The sequence below is a fragment of the Eptesicus fuscus genome, chromosome 5 (assembly GCF_027574615.1).
Source record: "Eptesicus fuscus isolate TK198812 chromosome 5, DD_ASM_mEF_20220401, whole genome shotgun sequence".
Classification (NCBI taxonomy): domain Eukaryota; kingdom Metazoa; phylum Chordata; class Mammalia; order Chiroptera; family Vespertilionidae; genus Eptesicus; species Eptesicus fuscus.
In genome coordinates, this window is record NC_072477.1 from 62,825,989 (window position 1) to 62,850,798 (window position 24,810).

General features: G+C 41.4%; 1 protein-coding gene across 1 annotated transcript in view; it reads left to right on the plus strand.

Moving 5' to 3' along the window:
- SPG11 (SPG11 vesicle trafficking associated, spatacsin) overlaps positions 1 to 24,810 on the plus strand; it is a 104,613-nt gene that overhangs the window by 22,549 nt on the left and 57,254 nt on the right. The window contains exons 11-20 of the mRNA XM_054716281.1: positions 3,543 to 3,719; positions 6,521 to 6,592; positions 6,893 to 7,020; positions 7,340 to 7,509; positions 8,214 to 8,427; positions 10,297 to 10,500; positions 12,415 to 12,521; positions 16,751 to 16,896; positions 20,299 to 20,460; positions 22,935 to 23,001. Of these exons, the coding sequence (XP_054572256.1) occupies positions 3,543 to 3,719; positions 6,521 to 6,592; positions 6,893 to 7,020; positions 7,340 to 7,509; positions 8,214 to 8,427; positions 10,297 to 10,500; positions 12,415 to 12,521; positions 16,751 to 16,896; positions 20,299 to 20,460; positions 22,935 to 23,001 (1,447 nt within the window). The remainder of the gene's footprint in view (positions 1 to 3,542; positions 3,720 to 6,520; positions 6,593 to 6,892; positions 7,021 to 7,339; positions 7,510 to 8,213; positions 8,428 to 10,296; positions 10,501 to 12,414; positions 12,522 to 16,750; positions 16,897 to 20,298; positions 20,461 to 22,934; positions 23,002 to 24,810) is intronic.

Sequence of the window (24,810 nt, forward strand, 5' to 3'; positions counted from 1 at the left end):
ACCCCCTTCTGGGGATCAAGCCTGCAGCCTGGGCATGTGCCCTTGACTGGAATCGAACTCGAGACCCTTCAGTTCACAGGCCAACGCTCTATCCACTGATCCAAACCAGCTAGAGCTGTTTGTTTGTTTTTAACCCTCGCCTGAAGATATTTCTCCATTGATTTTTAGAGAGAGTGGAAGGGAGGGGGCAGAGGCAGAGAGAGAGAGAGAAACATTGAGATGAGAGAGACATCGATTGATTGCCTCCCACAGGCACCCCAACCAGGGTTGGCATCAAGTCTGCCCTTGACTGGAATCAAATTCAGCACCTTCATTCCGAGGGCCGATGCTCTATCCACTAAGCCAAACCGGCTAAGGCAGAGACCTGACCTTTTTACTATAGTATCCCTAGGGTACTCGTCCTCCCCCATTCCCATTCTGTACATTTCCTGTGGTAAACTGTCCCCAAACTGTCCTGTGCGCTCCATCCATCTATTAAGACTATGCCCAAAGGGGCTTGTTTCCCTCCCCTATCCCCAGGGGACCCTCCCACCCATTCTTACAAATGTTATCTAAGAGCATTTGTGTAAAAAGTAGAAAGAATTGGGGGGAATCTGGTGATCCAGTGTGGAATCAGGGAGGCAGGCACTGCTTTTACCTGGGACTAGTTATGGACTCCCTGTCACCCCAAAGAAACCCTTCTCTCCTCTCTCTGCTCTAGCCTGCTGGACTTTTGTTTGGTTTTTTAAAATATATTTTTATTGATTTCAGAGAGAAAGAGAGAGAAAGAAAGAGAGAAACATCAATGATGAGAGAGAACCATTGATTGGCTGCCTCCTGCACACGCCTACTGGGGATCAAGCTCGCAACCTGGCTGGGAATGGAACTGTGTCCTCCTGGTTCATGGGTTGACACTCAACCACTGAGCCACACCAGCTGGGCAAGGGCCTGACATTTGGACTTATGCATTCTGCCTGATATTTGAATTGCTGCTCGTGATTCAGTCTTAGGAAACTTTTATTTTATGACATTATTACCCGGAATCATACTTGATTTGAGTCCTATCTCAGATTCTAGTTAAGGTATTTTGCCAGTTAAATTTTCTGTGCTCATTTGCTTGCCTTTCTTTTTATAATAGAGGTTAACACAACCAAACTGTACTAAACTAGGACTGAAAGAATCCCTCCACCCACATGGAGAGTATTGGCATTGGAAGGACAAAGGCCAGATTAACTTAACCCAGCTGATCAGTATCAGTAGGGAGTGAAAGGGATAAGGTTGAAAGGCTGCCAGGTTCAAAGTTCTGCTGTTCTTGGGGTGGAGACATAGGGAAGTAGAGTACCTAGTGTGACTGCATTTTCTGTATCTCATTTATTCTCTAACCAAAAATTACTTGATTTTTTTTCTACTTTACTTAGCTTCTCTTTTCCAGTCTCCTTTGCATGTTTCACCTTCTCTTCCCCACTCTGCACCCCCCTTTAATGTCTTCCAAGGCTCAATCCATGGTCCTCTGCTCTTTTTACTCAAAATCACTGGTTTTTAATTTCGAGGGAGGTTATAATCTGCTTTAACTACTTGAACTCTGCCTCCAAAAACATACATGTTAATGTATGCTTGTGCATATACACACAATTTTGCACATGACTTAATGGGATTTACACATCAAAAGCCCCTGGTTAAAGATACTTCCTTTCTGTTCTCTCTTGGGTTTAGGCCTTTAATTTATGCTTGATTTCTTCTTACTTATATTACTGCAGTAACCTAATCCCTTACTAGCTTGAGCTTAAATCCCTTTCAGTCCATTCTCCACATTGCTGCCTGAATAGTCTTCCTAATATCCTATCTAATAAAAGAGTAATATGCAAATTAACTGTCACTCCACGACAAAATGGTGGCACCCATAGCCACAAGATGGTGGCGCCCAGTCCTCTCAGCCCTGCCGAGTCCCCCAGTCTCAGGGAGGGCTGCCGCTGAGAGCCTGCAGAGTAAGTGGCCTGGCAGAATGCTGCCCAGAGGCCCTCCTTACCCTTAATAAAAAACAAACAAATTCATTCCTCATGGCCCGATCCCCTGCCAGCGGAGGCAGCCTGGGGTCTCAACCACTGAGTCACACCAGCCAGGCAGATATGGAGGAATCTTAAATGTTTCTTTTTAAAAAATATATATTTTATTGATTTTTTACAGAGAAGAAGGGAAAGGGATAGAGAGCTAGAAACATCTATGAGAGAGAAACATCAATGAGCTGCCTCTTGCACACTCCCACTGGGTATGTGCCCCCAACCAAGGTACATGCTCTTGACCGGAATAGAACTTGGGACCCTTGAGTCTGCAGGCCAATGCTCCATCCACCTAGTCAAACCAGTTAGGGCTGTCCAATATGTTAAAGAAAAAACCCTATATAATAAAGAGGGAATATGCAGGGGAGGGCATTTGGGGGTGACCGGGTTCTCAGGGGAGGGCAGTTGGGGACGATCAGGCTGGCAGGGGAGCAGTTAGGCGTCGATCAGGCTGGCAGGGGAATGGTTAGGGGGTGATCAGGCTGGCAGGCAAGAAGTGGTTGGGGCAATAAGGCAGGCAGGTGAGCAGTTGGAAGCCAGCAGTCCTGGATTGTGAAAGGGATCGGGCCTAAACGGGCAATTGGACATCCCCCGAGGGGTCCCAGATTGGAGAGGGTGCAGGTTGGGCTGAGGGACACCCCCCCCCAAGTGCACGAATTTCGTGCACCAGGCCGCTAGTATATACATATATGTGTATTAATATGTGATCATACCATCTCACCCTTTTAATATCCTTCAGTGGCCGAAACTGGTTTGGCTCAGTGGATAGAGCGTCGGCCTGCGGACTCAAGGGTCCCAGGTTCGATTCCGGTCAAGGGCATGTACCTTGGTTGCGGGCACATCCCAGTAGGGGGGGTGCAAGAGGCAGCTGATCGATGTTTCTCTCTCATCGATGTTTCTAACTCTCTATCCCTCTCTCTTTCTCTCTGTAAAAAAATCAATAAAATATATTAAAAAAAAAAAAAAGATCCTTCAGTGTTCCACATGAGTTCCAGGATAAAATCCATCTCACACACACAATGCGCTTCATGATGGAACCTCTGCTTTTTTTTCAAGTCTTATCTGCTACTCTCCCTAGCTTCCCCCCTTCGTTTTATTGAGTAATTTGGAGTTCCCTGAAGACTTGATGCTGTTTCTTGCCTTTATATCTCTGCACATAATTTTCCCTCTTTTTGGAACTCTTGTTCTCTTTTCTCTTATTTAGATGCTCCTCTTCTGAACCCTCCTCTCTAGGACCCTGGATGACACCTGTATCCCCTCCTTTATCATACAGAACTATAATCAGCACTTCATTTGTGTGTCTTCCATAAGTCTAAAAGCTCCTGGACAGCAGGGTCTGTGTTTCAATCAACTTTATATCCTCTGTGCAAAGACGCAAATGTAGTAGTAGATTTTCAGTAAAACTCCTGTAGTGGGTGGGTCCTCAATAAATGTGTAAGTCATGTTGATAATCATAAAATGGAACTTAAAAGGCAGATTTCCCCCCCCCCCCTCCGCTTTTCCTAGGAAGTTATTGCCAATGCCATTTTAAACAACAAAATACCAGAGGCACAAACTTTCTTCAGGATTAATAGTCACTCTGCTCAAAAACTCGAAGAGCTGATTAAAATAGGCCTTGATTTGGTCTTTGACAATTTGAAAAAGAACAATGTAAAGGAAGCCTCTGAACTTTTAAAGAATATGGTGAGTGCCTAATCCGTTTGTCTAATCTTAAAGTCCCAAAGTAAGAGAAGATCTCTATGTACTTAATACCGTTTCTGGTTGATATAAGAATTTATTTATGACTGCTTTGGTCATTGGGAAATCAGACTTGATTACAGCCAGTTTGTCATTTATCTCATAGTTGCAATGGAACTTCATCCTAATATATAAAAACCCTGGGTCCATCACATCCACAATGACTGGAGTCTCAACCAACCAGAAGTCAGTCCTTCAGTCAGCGCTGGGCTGCTGTGGTTACCCAGCACTGACTGCTGCGACTGCAGGCTTGGTGACCCAGCACTAACTGCTGAGGGGGCTGCGAATCAGGCCTGGAGAGAGGCTTGAAGAGAGAAGCAGGGTCTGATCCATAGCCTCTGTGGCAGCTGTTGATCAGCACTTGCCTCTCTCATTCTCTCCCAGTCTGGCCAGCAGCCATGCCTCCATTTCTCTCCAGGCCTCCACTGGGGCTGCTGATCAGCCCTGCCTTTCTGATCAGGCCCCGTTGATAGGCCCAGAGACACTGACTAGCATAGAAACCGACCAATCAGAACCAAATCTGGGTGAAGTGTGAGGAGCCAATGGCTGCCTAGGAGGCAGAGCTTTTGACGCTGACTGGCATAGAAACCGACCGATCAGAACCAAATTGGCCAGCAGAGGAGGGCAGTTGGGGGCGAGATCAGGCCTGCAGGGGAGGGCAGTTAGGGGTGATCAGGCAGGCAGAGGCAGTTAGGGGCGATCAGGCTGGCAAGGAAGGGCAGTTGGGGGTGAGATTAGGCCTGCAGGGGAGGGCACTTGGGGGCGAGATCAGGCCGACAGGGAAGGGCAGTTAGGGGTGATCAGGTTGGAAGAGGCCGGGGGGATCAGGCTGGCAAGGAAGGGCAGTTGGGGGCAAGATCAGGTCAGCAGGGGAAGGCATTTGGGGGCGATCAGGCCAGCAGGGGAGAGCAGTTGGGGTTGAGATCAGGCCGGCAGGGGAGGACCATTGGGGGTGAGATCAGGCCAGCAGGGAAGGGCAGTTGGAGGCAACCATGCCGGCAGGGAAGGGCAGCTGGGGGGAACCAGGCCAGCAGAGAGGGCAGTTGGGGGCAAGATCAGGCTGGCAGGGGAAGGCAGTTGGGGATGACCAGGCCAGCAGGGGAGGGCAGTTGAGGGCGATAGGGCCAGCAGGGGAGCGGTTAGGTGTTAATCAGGCTGGCAGGGGAGCAGTTAGGGGTGATCAGGCTGGCAGGCAGAAGTGGTTAGGGGCAATCAGGCAGGCAGGCAGGCAGGCGAGCGATTGGGAGCCAGCAGTCCCAGATTGTGAGAGGGATGTCCCAGATTGGAGAAGGTGCAGGGACAAATCCCGCCCCCCCCCCCCCCCAGTGCACGAATTTTGTGCACCAGGCCTCTAGTACTGATATAAAGAGAATGTGCAGCCTTTTTATGTAGATGTGGTAGAATGAGTATTTTTATGACATGGAAGGTCTTAATCCTTTAAAAATGCCAAGGTGAAGCTTAAATTTTTTAGTACAAATGCTCAAATTGGAGCTTAGTTACATTTCTTTTATAACCTTTTGGGTGTCTAGTCAGGAGGAAACAAGATTTTTCTCTGTTTACAATGATGCAATGAACTCAACATGTGTTGGCCAGTTTTGGACTGCTGTTACTGATTTATAACTTGAAAGGCCACAGTTGACCAAGGCCCAGCCTTCCCCACCCCACAAGATGTAGACAGGAGCTTGAGTTGACCTACTGAATATAAAATAATAAAGCCAAAATTTTACCACTCCCTCCACCCCCCAAAAAAATAATTGATTTGTATTCATAGTTGTATCACTGACTAAGAAATTTGTGTAGCTTTTACTAGGAAATAATGACAGTAATACTAAAATGTTTTTTGGGTACTGAGAACTTTCTTGAGGATATATATTTTTTAAATATATTTTTATTGACATCAGAGAGGAAGGAAGAGGGAGAGATAGAAACATCATTGATGAGAGAGAATCATTGATTGGCTGCCTCCTGCACACCCCATACTGGGGATGAAGCCTGCAACTGGGCATGTGCCCTGACCGGGAATGGAACTGTGACCTCCTAGTTCATAGGTCGATGCTCAACCACTGAACAACACCGGCCGGGCTCTTGCAGATATTTTTGATTCAAGTTTTCATCATTTGCTCTCTGTTAGACTTAGCACTTTGGTTAGAAGTAGGCAGTGTTTTTCGTCGAAGGCTTCACACAAGTCCAAGCCTCACAGTATCTTATTATTTGTTGGGGGAAATTCTATATTTGTGCATGTGACCCCTTACACCTCCATTTGAATTTTCTAATAGCCTATATCTTTGCTTCATGCTTCATGGTTTTATTTCATTTAAGGAGGAGAAATCCTAGAGGTAGGACTCCTAGACTAAACTAAGTTGTGGCCCTAATCTTCATGGTTCAGGGTCTTACCCATGGCAACTTTCTGGAAGCGTAGAGGAGTGAAACTACATAAGAGTTGTTATTTGTATTGACTGTTGTTTTTAAGTGAACCCTCATAGCAGATACCTGTAGTTTTGGTCCAATGGTAGCCTGTTATCACCTTAAATTGTTCGATGTGCTGCCTTTATTCTGGCAAACTGCTTACAGACTTTAGGCAGAGGCATTAAATATGTATGATAAATGTAGAAAGTGAATGTTCACAAGAGCAGGAAAGCTGTGGAATTTTATACATGTGTATAACAGAGTATTTCTGTATACAACATATATATTTATATTTAAAATAGCTCCATTACAAAATTAAGTTTTTTCTATGTTTATTGTAGGGCTTTGATGTAAAAGACCAGTTGCTCAAGATATGCTTCTATACAACTGATAAAAATATACGGGACTTTTTGGTAGGTAAAGGTGAGACTATATACTGGTAGTTTACATTTTCTAGTAAACCTGGTGAAATTTAAAAATAAATTATTTTAAAATTCAACTACTAGTAATATCCAGTAAGTAAAAGTAAGACAACTTCTTTATCTTTTTAAATGATCATTTTGCCTTTGTGGTAAAGGAAAATTTGTGTGAATATATACATTACCTCAAAAATTCAAAATACAATTCTTAAGTGGTATGTAATTTCATGACATTTGTTTTGCAAATGTACTTGATTTTTGTGAGGTCACTGCTTTAATTACTTTTTATTCAAGGTTGAAATTTTAAAAGAAAAAAATTCTTTTTCTGAAAAAGAGAAAAGAACTATAGACTTCGTGCATCAAGTTGAGAAGTTTTATTCAGAACATTTGCAAGAAAATATGCAGATCCAGTCCTTTCCCAGGTACTCTCATTAGCCCCCTTTTGCTAATATGGGAAGAATATTTTAGATAGTGTTTAGTTTTTAATAGTTAATGAGCACGGATTTCTTCTGTGGAACTGAGTTTATATTCCCTATGAAGGTAAAACTCGTCCAGAAGAGACTCAGGAATTTCCTGTTCTTTCAGTATGCACATAAATCAGATATATATTTTTAAGATAATAAATATAACATTATGAGTATTAAAGTATGTGTTCCCCAAAAGAAGAATAGTTTTTGAGCAGATAAAAAGAAATGATGCTTTTGCCTTCAAAATTAAAAAAAAATTATATCACTGTTTTAGGTATTGGATAAAGGAACAAGATTTTTTCAAGCACAAATCTGTTTTGGACTCATTCCTGAAATATGATCATAAAGATAAATTTAATAAACACAGAATTGCATTAAATTGGGCTCAGTGGTGGAATCAACTAACACAAGAATCTATCCTTCTTCCCAGGATAAATCCAGAAGGCAAGTGTGAGAAAGCCTGAAATCTGAACATAGTGAATGAGTATTAAATTAAGCTGTAGTATATTTTGGTGTCTCTCCATTTTAGAATTCCTTTGGGGGGAAAATACTCAGTTTCTTTAAAATGCAAGTCATTAAGACTTCTTATCTCAAGGTTTCTGTGAGGGACTTGTTATAATGAAAGAAAAAAGTTGTATGTTTCAGTAAATTGAGACTTCAAGGCTGAGTTCTCTTGTCTGCCTCAAAGAGACATTCTTTATTTTTCCCAATAGACTTTGAGTTTCTTCTTGTGTAAACTAAAGATCTATATCAATTGGGGTTCCAGAGAATAACTAACAATGGTAAACAGTGGTAATTCAGAGGGTGTCAAATTCATGTTTATTATTATAGCCAAAGTTTTCATTTATGTTAAGAAAAAGAAAAGGGGGAAAGAGACCTGAAAAGATGAATGAAACAGACAGCTAATTCCCAAGTTTTATTTAACAACTGTACTAATAAGCAACATTTTGCTCTTCCTCCAGCTGAATATTGATTATAAAATGAACAGCAACATAAAAAAGGAAAATAGTAGAAGAAGAAAAGGGCCTGAGTATTCACATATAAATATTTGTCCAGATTGTCATATTTACTCAGTTGATTAGTGTTGAGTTTTGTGTCAATAATCATAACTCATTGCTATTTTAAAATGTGTTTTGTTCTTAATGTAGAATATAAATCATATTCCCCTGAAGCCCTCTGGAGATACCTCACAGCTCGCCATGATTGGCTAAGCATTATCTCGTGGATTGGAGAATTTCAAACCCAGAATAGTTATTCTTCACTTCAGCAGAACAAATGGCCTCCTTTGACTATTGATATTATTGATCAGAGTACTTGCTGCAACAACAACATGAGGAATAAAATTTTAGATGAGCTGGCCAGGTACTATAACTGTGGGGAAGAGTAATAAGAAATAATTCTGTCATGTTTCCTTTGCATTGCCATGAATCCAATGGAATGTTGTTTCATAGTATTTTAAAAATTAAAAGGGCATTATTGAGGTTTTAAAGTCACATGTTTTTAGCATCATGGTGACTAAGCTCTCAAACTCTATATTTGCTTTGGTGTGGAAATGGTAGGCTGTCAGTGGGGCTACAGCGACCAAGTGCAAGAGCTTAGTATCCTGTAATGTCTCCCACTCTTCTCACTGGAGCCACCATATTCGATGTATGGGCTTGAAAGAGGATTACTCAGTTAAGAAATTAGTGAGGGGAAGGAGCTCTTGAAGTGGTAAGGGAAGACTTCAAACTTTAATTAATTTCTAAAAATAATTCTCTTAGATCAAACCATGTGAACTTGCCATTTGTGTGGGTCAAAAATGGATGAATAATCAGCAATTTCATATTGTTCAACCTCATCTATCTTCCTAAGCTATCAAAATAATATATGGAGACTTAAATGTGTTAATTTTTAAAGTTTCTTAAACTTACTTCCTATATATTACTTTATTTTATAGTTATACTTATTGGGGAAGTATAGCTGTATTATTTACCCAACTTAAAGTTGTGGAATCCAGAGAAGTTAAGAGCTTTGCCCAATCCAGTACTTACAGGCTTTAATTTTTTTTTTTACCCTGTCTTTGTAGTCATTTTTTAAAAATATATTTTATTGATTTTTTACAGAGAGGAAGGGAGAGGGATAGAGAGCTAGAAACATCAATGAGAGAGAAACAATTGATCAGCTGCCTCTTGCACGCCTCCTACTGGGGATGTGCCCGCAACCAAGGTACATGCCCCTGACCGGAATCGAACCCAGGACCCTTCAGTCCACAGGCCGACGCTCTATCCACTGAGCCAAACCAGTTAGGGCTGTAGTCATTCTTCTTCCCATTGCACTGAATTCTCTTCTTCTTGTTTACTAAAAGTAAGTTTCATATAACTTGTATGCTTATTAATTATTTTGGTTAATTGATTAAATAAAAAGCTAATATATATATATATATGATTTCACATGAATTATGACAATAGTGAACTAATGAGATCTACTACATTAACAGATTAAAGGGGAAAAATACCACCCTGATAGATACACAAAAGTATTTGATAGAATTCAACATCTATTTATGATAAAAGCCATTAGAAAACTAAGAATAGATGCAATTCCCTTAACTTGAAAGGGGTGTCTAAAAAACAACCTTGATGTGCACATTAAAAGGGGATTAATTAGAGGAAATAATTTAATATTGTGACTTTTAAGTGAAACGACATATAATGAAATAGTTTTACCACAGACTAATTCATAAAAACAAGAATTAAGTTACATTGGCATTTCATCAATATTATAAGTTACTAGAGGCCTGGTGCACGAAATTCATGCATGGGGGACGGGGCGGGGGTCCCTCAGCCTGACCTGCAATGATGCAAGCGTTCTGCACCTGGCCTGGCCAGAGGCCCTCAGCAGCCGGGCGTGGAACGCTTGCCTTGTTGCCATGGTGACGAAGCAAGCATTCCACCAGGCCATTCATGCTGCGCACTCTCAGCAGCCGCCCCCCTGGGACTGGGGGATTCGGTGGGGCTGAGAGGACTGGGCACCGCCATCTTGTGGCTATGGTCGCTGCCATCTTTGTGGCAGAGTGACGGTCATTTTGCATATTCCCTCTTTATTAGTAGGATGACAAAATGGCATTAAGAGAAATGAAAGAACATTATGTGAGGACCTTCTGTAGCTGAGACTTAAACTCATGGAAGTGGTTTGGTGTGCTCTGAATGTAGCAACTTTTTAAATTTGCCATCTCTTAAACCTGCCCTTTAGGAATGGGATTTTTCTTATATCTGAACTAGAAGACTTTGAACTCTTCCTCCTAAGACTGAGCCGTATTGGGGGTGTGATGCAAGATACCCTCCCTGTTCAAAACTACAGGTCCAAAGAAGGTTGGGATTTCCATTCTCACTTCATTCTTTATTGTTTGGAACACAGTCTGCAGTATCTTCTTTATGTCTATCTTGACTGTTACAAGTAAGTACTGAGAGTGATTTGTCCTTGAGCAGGTCTTCATGTTTCCTCTTCCACTTCTACTTGAATGTGACAAGAGCAAAATATTGAGCATTCACTTGAGGAATCCTAATCTTCTTGAAGTAGTTCCTCTCACTGCAGCACTTGGTACATCTTTTAGTTTCATGCTACATTCAACTAAATGCTTAACTTTTTTTTTTGGTGATGTTAAATCTGTAAGCTCTCTGTTAACCTTTTAAATTACTAGAGATTAGAATGAAGTGAAAGAAATGCTTTAAAAGTTAAAAAGAGAGGAAGAGACTAAAGGTTAACTTGGAGTTCTTTGATACATTCATTACCAGGCAAATGTTAAACAACTTTGAATTCATAACCACTGCAGGTTAGGTATGCTCTAAAATTTACATTTGGAGGGATGGGTGGGTGGATTGATTGATAGATAAACAGACATGCACCAACATATACCTACTTAAGATCAACCTGCAGAATCATATCTGTGGCCAGTGTTCATTGCTATTTGGTCAGTAATAATAATAGTAGTAGTCTCTAATATATGAGTGCTTACAACATTCTTGACACTTAGATTATCTTATTAATCTTCACAAAAACCCTATGAATGGTTACTTCTTGACAGATGAGGAAACTGAAGCTTCAAGTGAGATTAAGTCGTCTTACTATGGCACACGGCTAGTAAATGGCAAAGTCAGATTTAATTCTACTTACATTTGATTCTAGAGCCCACTTTTAATGTGCTAATGAGAACATTTAAATTTGTGTAGTAAAAGCTAGAAATTCAAACTGGGTATATTTCTGGTTCGTATCATTGAGGCTTAATTACACACAGAGATGTTTTCCCAAAGCTACTGGCAAGAGATGATTTAAAAGCCACATTTTCAAAGGACCTATTCGGAGCCTTAACTCCTTAGTCCCAGCTTCTCTGTAGTTGTGAGAAGGGTTTTAAAAACCTCTTAACTTTGAAAATGTTAGAGTTTTTATTGTAAAAACTAGTGGCCCGGTGCATGAAATTTGTGCACATTAAAAGGGGATTAATTAGAGGAAATAATTTAATATTGCTATTTGCCCTTTCTCTATAATAGAAGTCTCAGAGATGAAAGAAAATTAGTAAAATGTATATGAAACCATCCTCCTGTCAGAGTCTGGGGCACACCATGGGACCCAGAGTCAAGTCCCCGCCCACCCACATGGGCCTTAAAATCACATGAGACCCAGACCTGGCTGGCCCCCGCCCCCATTGGGCTAGATCCAGACCTGGCCAGTCCCACCCTTGTCAAGCCCCATCGGGCAGGGGACATAGCCTCAGGTCCCCTGGCCTGGCTCCAGGACAGGGGGCGTGGCCTGAGGTCCCCCAGCCCAGATCGGGGCAGGGGGCATGCCTTGAGGTCCCCCGTGAAGCCCCGCCAGTTGGGGGGCATGGCCCTGCCCGTTGGGGGATGTGGCCTGAGGTCCCCTGTCAAGACCTACGGGGGATGGGGGATGGTGTAGCCTCAGGTCCTTGCTGATTGCTGGTTAAGGCTCCTTATGGGAACTTGGCTTCAGCTGTGGGTGCAGCCATCTTTGTGATGGAGTGATGGTCAATTAGCATATTCCCTCTTTATCAGATAGGATAATAAGATACAAAGTATTTTAAAGTACAAGGTATCTGTTAATCTGATACAAAGCTGGTAATATTATGGTAGTAAACACAGTTTAAATATTATTATCTCTGTCTAAAATTTTCCTCTATTTCCAGATCATAAGGAATATGTAAAACACAACACAAGTGGGAGTATATTATATTTACTTTTTAATTCCGAGATTCTTTTTTTAAAGCTAGTTATAATCTGAGCAAACATGGTTGTAATTATCTGTCTTATCTTGCATGTTAATAAGAGAGTTTGTTTTCTTTTGTTTTATATACAGGCTTAGTCCTCCAAATTGTTTCTTTTTGAGGAAAAAAGAATTACATGAAACTCACCCTTGGTTTGAATTTTTAGTTCAGTGTCGAGAAGTTTCTAGTAACTTAACAGGTATGGTTACTGTATTAAATACAAAAATTTCTTTGAATAAATAACCGGTCTGTTGTGGCATTTAACTTGTGAACTCTTTTAAATAAATCATTGGCTGTAGACAAATATCTGACCATAATCTAGTCTCAAGCTTTGTTTAAGAAGTGGAAGACCAAAAATAATAGCCTCTTCCGAGCCAAGAAAAACCAGGCAGAGCAGACAGTATATAGTTGTTTCCTTTCCCTCTCACTCTCCTGCTCTATTCTCTTTGGCTATCTCTCATCCTACCAGTTTATTATAGGCTGAATTCCTGCTCTCTGGCAGATTGGCACCCTTTTCCCTTGAAGAAGTGGTCTGTCTGTCAGGAAGGAACTCCAGATGGAGTGAAAAGATATGCACAGTATGTGTGGGCTTGTGTCTTCTGTAGCAGAGCTGCTGACAGAGAACATTGCTCTGATTATAATCAGGACTGCCCTATGAGCCCTGAGGGTATTATTCCAGAAACTGGGGAAAGGCAAGGAATGTCAACAGCCAGTCTTTAACTTTTATGTAATGTCCGGTTTCTTTCCAAATGAGGAATTTTTTCATAATGTGTTCTTTTGTTATGTTTTGTTTGTTATTTTTGGTGCTGATTACAAAGTAATATATGTTCATTGTAAAAAAATAAATAATTGGAAGCCACAGACAACTACTGAGAAGATAACATGTCCATGAGTAGCTCTTGATATATTTTATGTATTTTGTTCTAGTTATTGTCTCCATGCTCTTTTTAGTCTATAGTATTCCATTCATTTTTGTCCAGTCTCGTCCCACACCCCCCACTCTCCCTTCCCCCTGAGAATTGTCAGTCCACTCCCTTTCTATGCCCCTGATTCTATTATATTCACCAGTTTATTCTGTTTGTCAGATTTTTTATTCACTTGATTTTTAGATTCACTTGTTGATAGATATGTATTTGTTGTCACTTTGTTGTTCATAATGTTCATCTTTACCTTTTTCTTCTTCCTCTTCTTAAAGAATACCCTTCAGCATTTCATATAATACAGGTTTGGTGGTGATGAACTCCTTTAGCTTTTTCTTATCTGTGAAGTTCTTTATCTGACCTTCAATTCTAAATGATAGCTTTGCTGGGTAGAGTAATCTTGGTTGTAGGTTCTTGCTATTCATCACTTTGAATATTTCTTGCCACTTCCTTCTGGCCTGCATAGTTTCTGTTGAGAAATCAGCTGACAATTGTATGGGTATTCCCTTGTAGGTAACTAATTGTTTTTCTCTTGCTGCTTTTAAGATTCTCTCTTTGTCTTTAGCCCTTGGCATTTTAATTATGATGTGTCTTGGTGTGGTCCTCTTTGGGTTCTTCTTGTTTGGGGTTCTCTGTGCTTCCTGGACTATCTTCATATTTTTGGATTATTTTTGCTTTTTGCTTTTCCGGTTGGGTGTTTTTTGCTTCTTTGTATTTCAAATCTTTGACTTGATTCTTGGGATCTTCTAGTCGACTGTTGGATCTCTGTATATTATTCTTTATTTCAGTCAGTGTATGCTTAATTTCTAGTTGGTCCTTTTTCATATCCTTGAGGGTCTCACTAAATTTCTCGGAGGTTTCTAGAAAATTCTTGAAAAACCTTATAATCGTGGTTTTGAACTCTATATCCAGTAGTTTGCTTTCCTCCATTTCTTTCATTTGTGACATGTTTCTTTGTCTCCGCATTTTGGCTGCTTCCCTGTGTTGATAGAGTGGCTTTGTGTGCTATAGGGCCCACTGGCTCAGCATCCCTAATTACCTGAGGTGGACACTCTTGGTGCACCCCTTTGTGGGCTGTGTGCACAGTCTTGTTGTAGTTAAGCCTTGATTGTTATTGGTATCACTGGGAGGAATTGACCTCCAGGCTGTGAGGACCAGTTGTATCTACGATGGGAGAACTTCTGTGCTGGAGATACCCTTATGGGGCAAGACTTGCTTCAGTGGGGCTTTGGTGCTCACTGAGTCTGCCCCCTGAGTGTGTCTCTTATGGATGTGAAGAGTTGTAATCTGGATGGTCTCACTGTGACCACTGGGTACACTGGCTCTTGGATCTCCAAGGAGGTGCAAAGTCAGCCACTGCCTGAGGCCACCCAGTAGGAGCTACAGAGAGATTTGCAGATTCCTCCTCTTTGTTTGGGATTTGGAGGTGCCCAGATGAGACCTAGCTGTGAAGCAATGCGAGCTACTGTCCAACCTTTGGCCTTCTTTTGGAGGCTCTGGGGCTCTCTACCCCAGCTGCAGTTGGTTCGGTTTTAGATTGCAAAAGGCCAGGCCATTCATATGCAAAAGCCTCCGCACACAGCTTGGGTGGGGTTGTAAATTGGGTGGGCCAGAGTCTGAGGGAATCACCAGGGCGGAGCAAACAGCAATGGCTGACTGTCAGCCCTGCCCCGAAGAGTTCCCCGGGTCTCTGTGTCCCTCGGCACCGTGCAGGAACAATGATTGCAGCAAACACCTCTGAGAGAAAGCCACCCTCGAGTGCCGCCCAATGCCAGACAGTCCAGTTTCTCTCTGTATGAGTCTGGGTCCCCAGAGTCTCACCCGGAACTGGAGTTCAGAGCAGTTAGGAACTTGTACGTCCCTCCTGATTGAAAAAGACAACAGCGTACCCAGTTGCCAGCTCTTTTCCGCACGCACCTCCATACCTCCACACTACACTTCCGCACCTCTGCACCTCCTCCCAGTCTCAGTGTGCTTTTCTCTTTCCTTCTAGTTGTATAAATTCCACTCAGCTAGCCTTCCCATGGTTCTGGATGATTGCTGTTTTATATTTGAGTTGCAGTTTTGAAGTGGTTGTGTGAGGCAGCAAGTTCAGATATTTACCTATGTCGTCATCTTTGTTCCTCTCCTATTGCTTTTATTTATTTATTATTTTTTATTTATTTATTTTTTAAATATATTTTATTGATTTTAGAGAGGAAGGGAGAGGGAAAGATAAAAACATCAATGATGAGAGAGAACCATTGATTGGCTGCCTCCTGCAAGCCCCCAACTGGGGATCGAGCCCGCAGCCCAGGCATGTGCCCTTGGCCAGAATCTAACCTGGGACCCTTCAGTCCCCAGACCGACGCTCTATCCATTGAGCCAAACCAACTAGGGCATGACCATAATATTTTGTACTTCAACCTTCTCACCCTCTCCAGGACTTTTATTTATTTTATTTTTTTTTAAAAAAATATATTTTATTGATTTTTTACAGAGAGGAAAGGAGAGGGACAGAGAGCCGGAAACATCGATGAGAGAGAAACATCGACCAGCTGCCTCCTGCACACCCCCCACCGGGGATGTGCCCGCAACCAATGTACATGCCCTTGACCGGAATCGAACCTGGGACCCCTCAGTCCGCAGACCGACGCTCTATCCACTGAGCCAAACCGGTTTCGGCTTATTTATTTATTTATTTATTTTTATTTTTTTTAAAATTTCTTTATTGATTAAGGTGTCACATATTTGTCCTCATCCCCCCATTCCCATCCCACACCCCTCCCCACGGATGCCCCAACACCCTGTTGAACTTAACCATTGGATAGGCTCATATGCATGCTCACAAGTCCTTTGGTTGATCTCTCCCCCTCCCCCCACCCTCCCCTATCCTCCCTCTGAGCCCGATAGTCCGATCGATGCCTCCTTGTTTCTGGTTCTGTTCTTGTTCATCAGTCCATGTTGTTCATCATTTCCCCTAGATGAGCGAGATCATGTGTCACTAGAGATATACTTATAAGAACTGAATGTGAGACGAGCAATAATAATTATGCTGACAGGCAAATGAATCAGTCTGTAGTGAGTTTCTTTCTGGACCAACAGTTCTTTTGAGACCCAATTTCAATGTCCACCAGTTCCTTATGTGTACATGTCAGCACTGACCCCTCAGCTCTGGATGGTGGACAAATGGTGGTAACGGAGGTCCGACTCCCTCTGGTTTGGTCTCGGCCGGACCCAGGGGCACGGCTTCACCCGGACTCAGGGGCACGTGGCCTCACCCAGACCCAGGGGGCGCGTGGCCTCACCCGGGCCCGGGACCCAGCCTCACCCGGATCCAGGGGCACACGGCCTCACCCAGACCCGGGATCCGGCTTCACCCGGACCCAGAGGCGCGTTCCTATTGCTTTTAAATTTAGAAAGTCCTTCTTCCTCTTGAGAGAGTTACTAGTAAAATTAATTTTCTTTCTCAGAATTATATAATTCTTAATTTACATTAAGGAGAAAAACATACTCTTTTATTTTCCAGATCCTAAACTGATCTTCCAGGCTAGCCTTGCAAATGCTCAAATACTGATTCCCAGCAACCAGGCCAGTGTAAGCAGTATGCTGTTGGAAGGACATACTCTCCTGGCCCTTGCTACCACAATGTATGCTCCTGGTGGTGTCAGCCAGGTATGGACAGTACCTCTACCTATTATGGTGAAATAGGACTGATTTTAAATTTAGCAGAAATATCTATGGATTTTCTAGAAATCAGTTGTATTAAAATATAACCACTCATATTAAAAAACTGTGATACATCTACACAATGGAATACTATGCCGCTATAAAAAAGAAGGAACTTTCACCATTTGCAACAGCATGGATGGAACTGGAGAGCATTATGCTAAGCAAAATAAGCCAGTCAGAGAAAGATAAATATCACATGATTTCACTCATATATGGGATATAAGGATTAACAAAATTTGATGAACAAGAATAGATCCAGGATGTGAGTGCGATCTGGCTGCGACATCTGTCACCCCATTGATCGCCAGGGTTGATTCGGCTGATCTGGCTGGCTAGGCAGGTGTCCCCCTCCTCCCTCACCGATCCATTTGCGTCCTTCCTGAAGCTGCACACCTGGTTGAAGAGGACGACCTTCCCCCCAGAGGAGAGGACCGGTCTTCGATTAAGGGTATACGAGTAGCTGCGCTCCCCTGCTAGAACCTCCAAACAAGCTCTCGAGAATAGATCCAGAGACAGATGGTAGGGGAGGGGGGGTTAGAGAGCAACCAAAGGACTTGTATGCATGCATATTAGCATAACCTATGAACACAGAAACTAGGGTGGTGGGGGCTTGCCTGGGGTGGGAATGACTGGGGGGGAGCGTCAATTGGGGAAAAAGGAGACATAAATTAAAAAAAGAAGAAAAAAAAAAGAAAAGGGACACTGGTCACCCTATTGGATGATGTCCACAATAGCAGTATTTTATTTTAATACAGAGACATTCCATGCAATATATATATATATATATATATATATATATATATATATATATATACACACACACACATATATATGTGTGTGTGTGTGTGTGTGTGTATATATATATATATATATATATATATATATATATATTGAGTGGTCAGATTATTATGATCTCTGAATGCATACTAATCTGGCCACTCAGTGTACATCCTATATAATAAAAGGCTAATATGCAAATTGTCCCCTCGACCAGGAGTTCGACCAGCAGGCAGACCGGCCAACCGCCCATGTCCCCTCCCCCTGGCCAGACCCCACCCATGCACGAATTCATGCACCGGGCCTCTAATACACACACACACACACACACACACACACACACTGAGTGGCCAGATTATTATGCGTTCAGAGATCATAATCTGGCCATTCAGTGTATATATATAAAACCACTCATAAGTATTTTATTAGATTAAAAGAATATAAAACAAGGTTGAGTTTTGAAATTTTATATGATATCCTCTTAAATTGAAAGGCAACTAATATGTTGTAGAGAGATTATTTTTCCCCTTTGTTTTCTAATGTTCTGGGTTCATTTTCAGAATTGAATTAGGATCTGATTGTTTCTGGGAGTAAGTATATACTTTAGATCTGTGACTTGGGAATTATTTTGTACTATTTGCTCTCTTAGAGAGGTAAAAGGGAAGTCATAATTTTTAGCTATGTAAACTCTTTTGAGGGACCCAATAGAAATTTGTCCATCTCTGCATTTTTGAAAGTTATAGTGTGCCTAGTTAGAGGGAACATAAGAATGCTTTTAAACATTTAATCTTCAAAGATTTCTCTTTTAGATTGTTGCAATATACCTTAACTTATATGGTTATTTATTTCTCTGTTCTTAATCACCTTTCAAAATTAGCCATAGAGTAACATGAGAGCTGAACAAGAGTCATCTAGTCTAGTAGTTATTTTTCTTTTAAAATATTTACTATTTAATATATAATTCAATATTTAACATTTACATATTTTAAATAATATAGTAGCAGTCTTTTCAAAAAACTTTTCCACACAGTTTGAAAACCACTGATCTAGCTGAAATTCCTAATTTTGTAGGTGAAGAATCTAAAGCGTAATGTTAAATATCTAGCCCAAGATCACATGGTAGTTTGTCTTAGAACCAGAACAAGATCTATTGTTTTCTGACTCCTTTTTAAAATGTATTATAATATCCTATCTAATAATAGACAAATATGCAAATTGACCATACCTCCGACACACCTACAAACCACGCCCACAAGCCACACCCACCAGCCAATCAGAGCAAGTATGCAAATTAACCCAAACCAAGATGGCTACAGCCACAGAGAGCAAGGTTTCCTAGGTAACAGAGGAAGCCAAGCTTTCCGGCTGCCCTGGCCAGGCCTAAGCCTCCACTCAAGCTACAAAGTTTCAATTATAGAAGGTAAACAAATTCAAACAAATGGCGGCAGAATGGAGCTTGAGAGAGCACGCCAGGGTTGCCGCCAGCAACAGGGGAAGCAAAGCTTTCCGCACACCCTGGCCAGGCCCACCCGCTTAAGGCAACGAAGTTTCAATTATAACCCCAACACAAATGGCTGCCGGCCTCGGCCTTCGAGGGAGCCCAGGCTTGGCTCCGCTCCAGGCTACAAAGTTTCAATTGTAGAAGGAAAATAAATTCCAGATACCAGGGCCTCCACTTGGGTTGCCAGGGGGCATGGCCGGCCTGCAAACCACCACAGGCCCCTCGCTCAGGCCGCCCCACGCCCCAAGGGAACCCCCACCTGATCCAGGACGCCCTTCAGGGCAAACCAGCTGACCCCCACCCCTGTACCAGGCCTCTATCCTATCTAATAAAAGAGTAATATGCAGATTGATCATCACTGCAACACACAATATCGCTGCCCCCATGTGGTCAAAGATCCTGCCCCCATGTGGACACAAGATGGCCACCACAAGAAGGCCAGCAGGAGAGGGCAGTTGAGAGGGACCAAGCCTGCAAGGGAGAGCAGTTGGAGGTGATCAACCCTGTAGGAGAGGGCAGTTAGGGGTGACCAGGCCGGCAGAGGAGGGAAGTTGGGGGCAAACAGGCTGGCAGCGGAGTGGTTAGGGGGTGATCAGGCTGGTAGGCAGAAGCGGTTAGGGGCAATCAGGAAGGCAGGCAGGCAAGCAGTTGGGAGCCAGCAGTCCTAGATTGTGAGAGGGATGTCCCATATTGGCGAGGGTACAGGCTGGGCTGAGGGACAACCCCCCTCCGTGCATGAATTTCATGCACCGGGCCTCTAGTATATATGTATTATTGATTTATAGAGAGAGAGAAAGGGAGAGGGAAAAAGAGATAGAAATATTAATAACAGGGAAACATTGATCAGCTGCCTCTTGCACGCCCTCCGGGTGGGTATGTGCCCTGATCGGGAATCAAACCAGCAACCTCTTGGTTCATAGGTCCATGCTCAACCACTGACCAATGTTATTTTCACCACCATGTATTCTCTCAAGCTAATCTTGTTTCACATGTTCTTGTGAAAAAAGAACAAATTTGGAGAAGAAAAGAACATTACTGTATACCATGTTATCTGTCTTTTTATTTAGGTTGTTCAGGATGAAGAAAATGAGAACTGTTTGAAAAAAGTAGATCCCCAGCTACTGAAGATGGCATTAACTCCTTATCCCAAGCTAAAAACTGCTCTCTTCCCACAGTACACTGCCCCTAGTGTCCTACCACCAGATATTACACTCTACCACCTTATTCAGGTACAGTATTTATTTAGGTGGCTGGTATTTAGGAGTATCAGATAGGATTCAACCAGGAAAACAGAAACCACTCTGGGCCTTTCAAATGGAGAACAGTTAATGTAGAGACCACAAATTTCCCCTTGATTTAAAATCAAAGCTGCTCTTTCCTTAGACATCTAAATCTTGACTTAATAGTTCTGTTTTCTCCTGTATCCCTCCCACCATGTGTTTATAGTCTTTGCTAAACCTTTGGCCTAGACAGATTTCAAACAGCCACTGCTCCCTGCTCTCAAAACTTTTCTGTCTGACTTGACCTTAGTCTGCTTTTTTCTTTGTTGTTCATGATTTGATCATCACATACATTTTTTAAAATATATTTTTACTGATTTCAGAGAGGAAGGGAGAGACAGATAGAAACATCAGTGATGAGAGAGAATCATTGATCAGCTGCCTTCTGCATACACCTCCCACTGGGGATCGAGCTCGCAACCCGGCCATGTGCCCTGACCGGGAATCCAACTGTGACCTCCTGGGTTAACGCTCAACCACTGAGCCACGCTGGCTGGGCACATACATTTCTTTAACCCTTGATCTGATTGTCTTATTCTTTTCCTTTCCTGATCTGCCTTAGCTTACCTTGTCATGTTTACGTGGTAATATTTTCTAGTCTCTTAGTCCTCTTGCCTTTTGATTCCAAAAACATTTCTAAAGTCCATTTTACATTATAATTAATGCTGCTTCTACCAAAAGAGAGTGCACTTTGCACACATAATTTGAAGTGAAGAGAGTCTTTAAAAGGAACACAGCCAGTTTTATTTTTATTAAAATAGAAAAGTGTCTCATACATTCTTTTTTGTGTTTAGCTATGTTCAAAGAATTTATGTCCAGAAAGATAAGATTTTTAGTTTAGTTGCCCTGGAGAAGGGAAGCAGACTGCCTGTGAAGTCCTTTCATATCATTTTGTTTACTTACTTTAGAATCAATTAACTCTCCCCTCCCGTCCCCCTTTAAGAGGCCTAGGTGAAAGGGCCACTGCCCCTAGGAGGGAAGGCAGGGTCCCTGTTAAGGCATTCCTGAGGCTCTCATGGAAGTTACTAATGAAGAAAAGATGGTTAGCAAACATTCAGTCAGCCTCAAGATTAGTTTCCTCTTGTGGATATTCCTTTAAAATAATCATTTTCCCAATTGGTTCAATATCAAATTCATTTAGTTCTATATATATTTCACCCTTCTGGAAAATAGTTATGTGGGTGTCACTGATTTCAAGAAAATCTTGTTCTATTAGGTAGCTGACAGGGACCAGGTTCTGATATCAAAACAGGCATTGGTTGATTAGATACCCCTAACCATTTGCACAGAAGCTTTACTCAGAGGAAAAAGGCAATCTCCTTGGGTGTGGTTAAGAACAGATAAAGTAGCCCCAGTATCTACAAGGGTCTTAGTAATTTATTTTTTTCAATTTCTTCTAAACAATTAGTAAGAAGGGGAAACACCCTTTCATAGTCCTTGGAGCAACCCTATGCTTGCTTCTTTTCTCTTTCTGAATCCCATTTCAGTTTCCTATAACCCTTCTTAAGGTGATCTGGCTTTCTGCAATAAACAGGAGTTTCCCCGAAGATTTTATTTAGTAATTCTGTTGCTTTGCTCCACAAATCAGTAGATACATTGATTGAAATAGGTCAGTATAGTCAGGATGACATGTTCTAACAGTTAAATTCCTTTGTGAACCCTTCAGGGTTTTGGAGAAAGTCATGGAAATCTTTAGGTAGATTCCTTCATTCTGTACAATCACTGGTTTTCCTCTGCCTGAGACTTTTCTGGTTTTCTGAGTGTCCTCTAGGTCAGTGGAGAGCTGCTTAGGGAGCTGAGGTGGAGGAGGTAAGAAGAGAAAGAGGGAGGAGGCAAGGAGAGTTAAGTCCAGACAGGGAAGTAAAGGGCACAGCAGGGCAGTTGGAGAAGAGGGAAAAATAGGGCATTGGCATTGAGCAGCTTCAGGAGCCTGCCTTAGTTCAGAGACAGGCTCCACAAGTTCTTACTAACTTCCTGTAGAGGAGAGAATTTATCTCTGCTCCTCCCAGACGCTTCTAATTTCCAGGCAAGATGAGTTTTCCATTCATTTAGTTTAATTTTAGAGGTGGCTTTTTCTAATTTTGCATGCAAAAATTTAATTTAGGTGTCAAAGAGTTTCATTTTGGCCATCTTACGTTGATATCACTTCTAGTTAAATCTTCCCATTTCTATAAGTGCTTGCAAGTAAAAGTTTCCTATTTATTGGATATCTACAGGAGTATTAATGGGGACTGGGAGTTGCAAGCCTTGAAAGCACGATTTCCCGATGTTAATTGTAGTTTTACTTTGGGATCTGCAGAGTCTGAACCAGTTTTTAGGGATATTGTGTAGTTGGTTGAAGTGTGCTGCTTATGGGTTGAGCTCCAAGTGGCTGTTAGAATCAATTAACTTTTAACTCTGATTTAACTTTTTCCCTTTTACAGTCATTATTGCCCTTTGATCCTAGCAGATTGTTTGGCTGGCAGTCTGCCAACACACTGGCTATAGGAGGTAAGTCATTATGGGTACTTCTTGCTTTGGAAGCATTTCAACAATGTTGATCCATAGGAGAAGTTGATATATGTAAAAGCCAACCCAGTTTTTGTTTTTGTTTTTACTGCTTTCTACTTTAAAAATAAAGGTATATTCCAGTGAATTGAAAACATATTGTATTGGGTCACTAGTGCTGTACTTGCTGGGAAATAAAATATGTATTTATCTGCTTAAATTTATTTTTTTCCAAAAATCCCTTTGTTAGCAGTATAGTATTATAAAGGTTAAGAGTGTAAGTGTTGGTATTAGGTAAATCCATGTAATAGTTATAGGACCTTGGGCAAGGACCTTAAATTCCCTATAAAATAAGTTTAATAACAGTGCCCACCTCACATGTTACATTGAGAATGAAAGGAGACAATGAAAGGCACTTAACAACCTCTCACAGTTCCTGACACAGTTACTAACACAGTCAGCACCAAGATACACACACAGTGCCTTCCTCTCTAGATTATAAGAATTTCTGTTTTGTTTCTGTGTGTGTGTGTGCGCGCCTTTTTACAAGTATACTTAACATACATATGCTATTCTTAAACACTGCTTTTTCTATCTTTTTAATTTTTACATTTAGAGTTAGCCTTTAATATTATGTTACCTGTGGTGCTTCTGCCTAAATTAAAGTTGGCTTCAAATTAGTACTCAGAGTACTTAGCACATAATATACAACCTATGACTATTTATTGACATGCATAAAAATGAATTTTCTAATGTGTCAGTTTTATAAGTTCACATTTTAATATATTGAATTTACCTAGTGTCCAGGGCCCATTACAGGCCTATAATAGATGTTCAATAAATATTTATTGAGTGCTGAATAAAGTTGTGCTTATTGTATTTTCAAATGAAAACACATGTTTTAATCCCAGTGAAGTTACTAGAGAGTAGACAGAATCCCCTGTCCTGTTCTACCTCCAACTCCATCATGTAGCAGGGTCTTGGTCTCCCTCTTGGAGACTGAGCATTCTAGTTTGTACACAGTAGAGAAAAGACATTGAAGGCATGTTCCCTGCCTGGTTTTTAGACATTTCAAACATTTTCGAGCAAATAAAGCACAATGTAAATGAAACAATTATGAAGATAATAATACAGATTTATAATATTGGAGAGCTATATTTAGTTAAAGTGTTTACTAACTTTTTCACATGGTTTTACCATTGAAAGGGGATATAAAGCAACTGCATGTTGACTTTGCTTCCATGGCAGGCCAGAGAAAATTTTCCATTTGCGTAGAATTTTCTCTCACACACAATCTCCAGCACTATCACCCAACTGCTAAAAAATCAGGGTTTTATTTGAATAAAAAACTTAAGTTTACTCATTTGGCACCTGGAAGTACCATATACTTGACATGTACTCAGTAAATATTTAAGAAATGAATGAATAGTTTTATGTGAAATTATAGGTGACCGAAGTTACTCTGTTCTCACAAAGCATACAGATAATGCATGTGACTACTTTTTAATCTCAGAGAGGATGTACTTTTAAGTAATAGTTTTGTAAGATGACAAGACACCATTAAGATCTTTGTCTTTTTTTGTGGGAGCCAAGTCACAATATAAGAAGTCTCTGTAATTCCATGGGAGGATAAAACTTTATTTCAGAAATAAGTGTTGAACTTTGAAAATGAGAACACATACACTGTTTTCCAGAATTGGTTTTTTAATAGTTCAGAATGTTAGCTCACCTTTTTAAAAATATATAATAAATGGTTAAGAGACAAATATTAGGGCTTGACAGGATTGGTTATGGCATACTAACTTCTCACAT